The sequence below is a fragment of the Mirounga leonina genome, unplaced genomic scaffold (genome assembly GCF_011800145.1).
Source record: "Mirounga leonina isolate KUSES-001 unplaced genomic scaffold, KU_Mleo_1.0 Mir_128, whole genome shotgun sequence".
Lineage (NCBI taxonomy): Eukaryota > Metazoa > Chordata > Mammalia > Carnivora > Phocidae > Mirounga > Mirounga leonina.
Window position 1 is genome coordinate 14,667,559 of NW_023270320.1, and position 8,253 is coordinate 14,675,811.

Below are 8,253 nucleotides of genomic sequence, written 5' to 3' on the forward strand. Positions count from 1 at the left end.
GGTGGACTTTGAGTAAAGCAGATTTATTCCCCATAATGTTGGCGGGCCTTGTCTAATCAGTTGAAGGCCAGGGCAAAGGACAAAAACAAAAGACTGCCTGCTCCCAAGCAAAAAGAAATTCTGCCAGCAGATGACCTTTGGACTTGAATTGCAACATTGGCTCTTCCTGGATCTCAAGCCTAATGGTCTACCCGCAGATCTGCAAATTTTGGACTTGCCAGCTTCTATAATCATGTGAGTCAATTCCTTAAAATGAAAAAATGAATCTTTCTTCTCTCTCTTTCTCTGTCTCTATCATATCTATCTATCTATCTATATATCTCCTATTGCTTTTGTTTCTCTGTAGAACCTAATATAAGTATACACCATATTGTTTGTACAGTTTAGACACAGTGAGCCCCTCTGCTCACTTACTGGTGGGAACACTCCTGAAATATAAATTCCCAGATGCCAGCCAAGGACTAATCTTGCAGCTGGGCCTTTCCAAGGATAGAAGTTCAGGTCTGCTGGGTTAACTCTTTCCTCATATACCCCCACCTCATATACTATATATAGAAAGAGACAAAAGGTAAGGGGTGGGGGAGGTTTTCTTGTCTCTTTGCTGGATCCTTGTAAATGTATACCTTGTTTAAAAACTGGGTGGGGGGGTGTGGGGGAGAATTTCTTGCGTCCATGGAGCTAAAGGAATATTCTTGTTACGTATAAAACCATAAACTGGCTAAATCATTCCCTATACTTGTCTCCTGTTACTGTTTAGAATTTCCAATCTAACCTAGCATCAGACTGCATTCTCCAAATAAAAGAAGTTCTTATCAGGCCACGGCAGGGAAAATGGCGGATGGGAAGAAGGGAGAGGAGAAGCCTGAAAAAACACAGCGAGCTGGAGCCATCAGAGGATGCAGAAGAAGCAGAAAAACCTGTGAAAACTAAGACTGTTTCTTTCAGTAATGGAAGGGAAAATTCCAGTCACAGTGCTGAGACACGATCAGCTGAAGAAGAAGCTGCAGACCTCCCAGCAAAGCCTGTAAAGATCTCCAAGTTAGGATTTGCCATAGGTAGTCAGATGACAAAGCACGCCTCACCCATATCCATCAAACTTGGATCAAGTAAGCCTAAAGAAACTGTACCAACGCTTGCTCCAAAAACCCTTTCAGTAGCAGCAGCTTTTAATGAAGATGAAGATAGTAGCCAGAGGAAATGCCTCCAGAAGCAAAGATGAGAATGAAGAATATTGGAAGGGCTACACCAACATCAGCAGGCCCAAACTCCTTCAATAAAGGAAAGCATGGTTTTTCTGATCAACAGAAGCTCTGGGAGTGAAATATAAAATCTCATCTTGGAAATGTCCATGACCAAGACAATTAAATGATGTGTTTTGAAATTGGGGTGTGGGGGTGGATGTAAAGTTAAAAGAAACAGTTTCCTTTTTTAGAGAATGGTGGGGTGCCTGGGTGGCTCAGTTGGTTAAGCGACTGCCTTCGGCTCAGGTCATGATCCTGGAGTCCCGGGATCAAGTCCCGCATTGGGCTCCCTGCTCAGCAGGGAGTCTGCTTCTCCCTCCGACCCTCCCCCTCTCAGGCTCTCTCTCTCATTCTCTCTCTCTCAAATAAATAAAATCTTTAAAAAAAAAAAAAAAACATGGTATTTTGTTATGCAGCCCAAAGTGAGACGAGGTCTAAGAACAAAGTGCTCATACCCATCCACCACTAGTTGTATCAGTCAAGGGTCACAGGGAGTTCCCACAAGTCCAGACTCACAAATGGAAATCCATTTACAGGTCTCAAACTTAAGATGAACAAAACCAAACATGCTTCTCTCACAATCTTCCACATCTCTCAGGTAATGGTCACTCCACACTTCTAGTCACTCAGGCCAAAAATTTGGATCACCTTTGTCCTCTCCTCTCACCCCTACATCTAATCCATCAGAATAGCATGTCAGCTCCACCTTCTAAACAGGTTAGAATCCAATCACTCTCACCAACTCCACTGCTTCTCCGCTGGCCACACCATCCCTACTCTAGGAACTCACTGTACCAGCAGCCTCTTCACTGACCTCCCTGCTTCCCCGGACCTCCTACAGTCTATTCTCCACAGAGAGGACAGAATGAGCCTTTAAAATGCAAGTCATGGGGCGCCTGGGTGGCTCAGTTGGTTGGGCGACTGCCTTCGGCTCAGGTCATGATCCTGGAGTCCCGGGATCGAGTCCCGCATCGGGCTCCCTGCTCGGCAGGGAGTCTGCTTCTCCCTCTGACCCTCCTCCCTCTCATGCTCTCTGTCTCTCATTCTCTTGTCTCAAATAAATAAATAAAATCTTTTAAAGGGCGCCTGGGTGGCTCAGTTGGTTAAGCGACTGCCTTCGGCTCAGGTCATGATCCCGGAGTCTTGGGATCGAGTCCTGCGTCGGGCTCCCTGCTCCATGGGGATCCTGCTTCTCCCTCTGACCTCCCCCCTCTCATTCTCTCTCTCAAATAAAAAAAAAAAAAATCTAAAGAATGGTATAATGGTATAAGACTACCACTTTTTTTTTATGATTGAGTGGTACACTCATTGAGAGTTTGAAATTAGAGGTAATTTATGTATTATATACAGATTTCGAGACATTTGCTAATTTTGTAGCTTCATATGATTAGTGTCCAAAGGTTACCGATAATAAAAACTCAGAAATGGTAAAAAGAAAAAAAAAAGAAGGTGGTATCAAAAAAAGGTTGATCCACCTTTGTAGTCTTCAGATCTGTGCTGCTTGCAGGCTCTGTCCTGTGATTTTTCAATAGATGACATAACTCTTCTTTTAACTTCACAGGAAATTCCATGCTTGAATGTGCCCTGAGGGATGAAGCATGACAAGAACTACCACCCAGTAGTCTTCAGAATTAAAATGGTTTGACAGCCGTTCCTCCAGGGACTTGGCCCTCTCCTGCAAGCCATCAGCACTGAAGATGCTCCTGGGATGCAAGAATGGTGACTTTCCAGGCAGAAGCAGTGTTTTCAGAATCTGCACTTGTTTACTCAACAGATCGACAAAAAGAAGCAGACAGGGATGGGCAGGGGCAAAACACACGTTCAAATGCTTTGCCATCTCAAACTTTCATTTTTTTCCCTCAACATTTTGACAGTGTCTTCACTAGTCTCCCTGTGTCTTCTCTCCCCCACTTCCAATTTATTTCATATGTTGCCATAAGAATTTTTCTATGAACACGAATCTGGTCATAGTGTCGCCCTTGACCTCCACTCACTGTGTCTGGTCCACTGAATAAATTCTCAAGCCCTTGGCCTTGCATTGAGAGAACATCAGAGTGTGGCCCGAATTTACCCTCCCAGCCATATTTCTAGTCACCTCCTCATCAAGGGTGAGTCAGTCATTCCTCTTTGACCCCCAAAGCTAAGAGTCCCTCAGACTGTAAAGTTGTGTGGTTTTGTAAAGTCTACTATCAATAGGATATGTACTTTTGAACTAAACTTTGTATTGAAATACACAAATGAGTGCACACGCCTTAAGTGTGTCGCTTGATCAATTTTCAAAATGAACATACTACTGTCACTGTCACCATCAAGAAACAGACCATCACCAGCACCGCCCATAAGCCTCTCCAGACCCTGTCCCACTCACTCCCTGCCCCCCGGCCTTCTGTCACCTCTGATTCGTTTTTTCTGTTTTCCAATTCTGTAGACATGGAATCATACAGTATGAACTCTTTTGTATCTGGCTTCTTTTGCTCAATATATGTTTGTAAGGTTGAACTGTGTCAATGTAACAATTATTGGCTGTTCTCATTGCTGTATCTATTCCAATTTACCCATTTTACTTTGACCGACATTAGATTGTTCTCATTGTTTGGCTATTAAGAACAGTGCTGCTCTAAACATTTGTATGTGTGTTTTGGTAACTGCGGGCATACGTTACTGTAGGATGTATAGCTAGGAGTGAAATTACTGGGACACAGGGGTATAAATGTCCCTAGCTTTAGTAGATACTACCAAGCAATTTACTAAAATAGTGCTGACTTACATTCCCCGAGGCAATGAATGGGTTTTCCTTCACACCAACACTTGGCAGTGTGGTTATTTTTCATATTAATCCTTTTTCATATTCATTTTATAATTTTTCATATTAATCCGCCTTTTTGGAGGATGTGCAGTGATATCTCATTGGGGTTTTAATTTATGTTCCCTAGTGACAAGTGATGTTGACAAACTTTTCATGTTTATTTTTTTTCTTTTGTGAGGTGTTCATTCAAGTTTTTTGCTCATTTTTTCTATTGACTTTAGGATTTATCTATCTATTAGGAGTTATATACCCTTTATATAGTAAATTTTGTACACGTACACACGCGTATGTGTACATTTGTCTCATTCTGTGTCTTGCCTTTTCACTCCCAGTGTTATTTTTTGATAGACACAAGTTCTTAATTTTAATGATGTCTAATGCTTTCATTTTTTTTCTTTATGGTCAATGCTTTTATGCCCCGTTGAGAAATCTGCTGGCCCTAAGTTTATCAAGATATTCTCCCATCTAGAGATCTAAATCTGAAATCTTCTAGACTTGATTTTTGCTTATGATGTGAGGCGGCAATCAGACTATAGCTTTTGCATATGGATATTCATTTGGCCCAATTTACTGAAAAATCCATCATTTCTCCGTCACACTGCAGAGTCCTCTTTCTCCTAAGTCAGGTAGCTGCATTTGTTGTGAGTCTACTTCTGGTTTCTCTACTGGGTTCCACCAGTCCGTTTACCTACCCTGTGCCAACATCACATTGTCTTCATTACTGCGGCTTTATAGCAAGTGGTGACATTTGGTGGTGCAAGTCCTTCGGCTTTGTTCTTCAAAGTGGTCTTGGCTATTCCATTCCAAATGCAGGTGCATTTTCATACAAACTTTAGAATAAGTTTGTCACTTTTCACAAAAGTAAAACTTCTGGGATTTTGATTGATATTTCATTGGATCTATATATCTATTTGTGAGAGAATTTGCATTTTTATCATATCAAATTTTCCAACCGGTGCATATGGTTTATTCATTTATTTAGGACTGCTTTAATTTTCATAAAAATGATTTATAGTTTTCTATGAAGAGGTCTAGGCTAACATATTGTTTAGGATTTTAGTATCAATGCTCATGAGAGCTCCTGCCGTGTAAGTTTCCTTTCTGTAATGTCACTGTTAGGTTATGTTGGCCTCATCAAATGAGTCAAGAAGTGTTTCTACTCTTATATTCTGTGGAAGAGTTTGTTAAGACTGGTATGATCCCTTCCCTAAGTATGTTTAGATGAATTTACTAGCAGGGCCATCTAATATCTAACGTCTCATCTTTGTGAGAGAGTTTTAAATTGCAGATAGATACATATTTGAAATTTTAAATGTAATTTTCTGCCAGCTTATTAAATTGTGTTTTTCTTTGGATGTGTACATTTTGTCTAAATTGTAACTTTGTTAATATAGTGCTGTTCATAGTATTTTATCAGCTTTTTTTAAGTTTGTTTATTTATAATCTCTATACCCAATGTGGCGCTCAAACTCATGACCCAAGATCAAGAGTTCTATGCTCTACTGACGGAGCCAGCCAGGCGCCCCAACAAAAAAAGATGTTCATCAGCTTTTTAACATCTCTTTAATCTACAGTGATGTCCTTTTTTATTTCCAATATTCATCATGTCTTATCTCTTTTTCTTATCAGTTGTGCTAAATATCTATCACCTTTAAATATCTTTCAAAAAACCAACTTTTGGCATTGTTGATTTTCTTTGCTTTATATTTTCGATTTCATTAATCTCCCCCCTTTGTTATTTAATTTCTTCTCATTTGGATTTAACTCACTGTGTTTTTAAAAATTGTTTGTGATGGACACTAATAAGATATGCATTTAAAACACTTTATAATGTCACGTGTTATCATTCACCTTTTCCCCCACTGTGTTTTGTGTGACCAAAAGCCCATGTTTTCCAATGAAGACCCCCTAAGAAACTAGGGATATAGTTTGTTAATACGAAAACCTTATTCTTTTTAGCGGGTAGCTTCTATGGTGTAGAGCTGTGACCGTATTATAATTGTTAATGTAACAATTCAAAATATTACCTAGTGGTCTGGATGATGGGGACCTTCTTTTACACACCCAAGTTTCTCCATAGTAGGAAGTGACATAACACTCAGAAGAACTGAACACTGGGCAATAGCCTTGGACAATATTTCATTTTTCATCTCCTTTTGAGATTAATCTATTAATAGGACTGTGTTAGTTTCCTAGGGCTGCCACGACTAAGTAATAGCAACTCGGTGGTTTAGGACAACAGAAATTTTATTATCTCAGAGTTCTAGAGGCTGGAAGTCTGAGATCCAAGTATCGGCAGGATAGCGCTTCCATTGAAACCTATTGGGAAAGGATCCTTCCTTGCCTCTTCCTAGCTTCTGGAAATTTGCCAGCAATCTTTGGTGTTCCTTGACTTACAGATGTATCACTCCAATCTTGCATCTTCACAGGGCTATCTCCCTCTTTGTATGTCTGTCTCTGTATTCAACCTTCCCCTTTTTTTTAGAGAGTAGGGCAGGGGCAGATGGAGAGGGAGAGAGAGAATCTTAAGCAGGCTCCATGCCCAGCACAGAGTGATGGAGGACCGGATCTCATGACCCCGAGATCATGACCTGAGCTGAAATCAAGAGTTAGACACTTAACTGACTGAGCCACCCAGGCACCCCTCAATTTTCCCTTCTTGAGGACACCAGTCATATTTGATTAGGGCCTACCCTTATGACCTCATTCTAAATTGATTACCTCTGCAAAGATGCCATTTCCAAAATAGGTCATATTCTGAGGTACTGGGGTTAGGACTCCACCATGTCTTTTTTGAGGGATACAATTCAATGTACAACAAAGACAATCTCAGTGCTTGTTGAGAAGGCTCCACGGATGGACAAAAGGAAAGCCAGACAATGGATTGGGGAAGGAAAAGCATCCCATAGACAGGCAGCCAAAACACTCTCCTTGCATATGGAGACAGATTGTTTCCACGGCTGAAGAGCTGCTCCCCAGACTCCCCAACCTTCTTGGGCAATACCATTTCCAACATGTGGTCATACTCGCTTTAGTCCTTGGAGTGAACATCTGATCACATGTAGCTCCCATATGCACAAAGTAATTTGGTCCCGGGATTCAGATATCACCGAGGGGAACCCTGGCTCAGCATTGTGAGGCCAGATTGTATAAATTGCTTTCAAACCTATACATGTTAAACTGAATCCATGTTTTCAAGGTGGCAGTAACCTTAGGAGAAAAATGGTTTTTAAGAACATGGTCGGCAGCTAATGTATGTATTTCTAGAATACATCAAAGTTTCTCTCCGGCACCTCTTAACCTTTCAGAAATTTAGTACCTACGCTGCTTCTGTGATCCTGGGTCGTTTTCTGCAATGTTTCTCAATTACACTGTAGCATGATCACCCTCTAGACAGCATCCATAGATTTTTTTAAGACCTGAAAGCAGCGGGGCCAATGAACCACTAAAAATAGCTACATTCGTGGATCAATTAAATCCAACTTGACATCCTTAGTGCATCTGTAATGCGATAATAATGATGATCTACCTCATAACGCTGTTGTGAGAAATAACCAATGAATGATTGTAAAGCACTCTGAAAATAGAAAGGGCCCAATAAAAGCTTATAATTATTAATGGTAATCATTTGCAAGTGACCTAGAAATTACTAAGTTATAGCATTCATCTTGTCACCCGTTCTTTTTGTGTAATGTTCGGATTTCCAGCCCCAAGCTCTGTGTTGAGAAATTTATGTTGCTACACTGCAGCCTGAGGGAGCTTTCTAAGAAAAATACTTAAAAGCAATCAATCCCTGTATAGTGTCCAGGGTATACTGTATATCCCTGTATAGATACTATCCCCATATCACTGGCCTTTAAAATGTTTCTCTTTCTTCCCTGTAGTTGAAATTAGAGATAAATTCTTGATATTCATTCATTCACTCATTCATTCATTCAGCTGTCATTCAGAGGCTTCCACTCAGGAGGAACACCATGCCTCTCCCTTGAGGATCATCCTGCTCCCTTCTACATTGCTTTCTTAAAAGAACTGTGATAATGGGTAAACTGCCTCACTGCCTTATTTCATCAACGTCCTTTGTCCTTCCTCTTTATAAAAAGCTCACCAGGAGAGGCCGATCTTTAACCAAACCCAGGAGGACTTACTCTATCCCCTCAGCTATCTAGGACCAGAATGAGTAACTGGTAACTGGGCAGCAGAAAAATG

At 40.8% G+C, this 8,253-nt stretch overlaps 1 protein-coding gene across 1 annotated transcript; it reads left to right on the plus strand.

Annotated features, from left to right (window-relative positions):
* Nucleotides 1-763: 763 nt before the first annotated feature.
* LOC118009846 (PEST proteolytic signal-containing nuclear protein-like) lies at nt 764-1,320 on the plus strand. Its single transcript, XM_035003858.1, has 2 exons — nt 764-1,123; nt 1,189-1,320. The coding sequence occupies exons 1-2, from the start codon at nt 839-841 to the stop codon at nt 1,318-1,320; spliced, it is 417 nt and encodes a 138-aa protein (XP_034859749.1). The 5' UTR covers nt 764-838.
* Nucleotides 1,321-8,253: the final 6,933 nt, after the last annotated feature.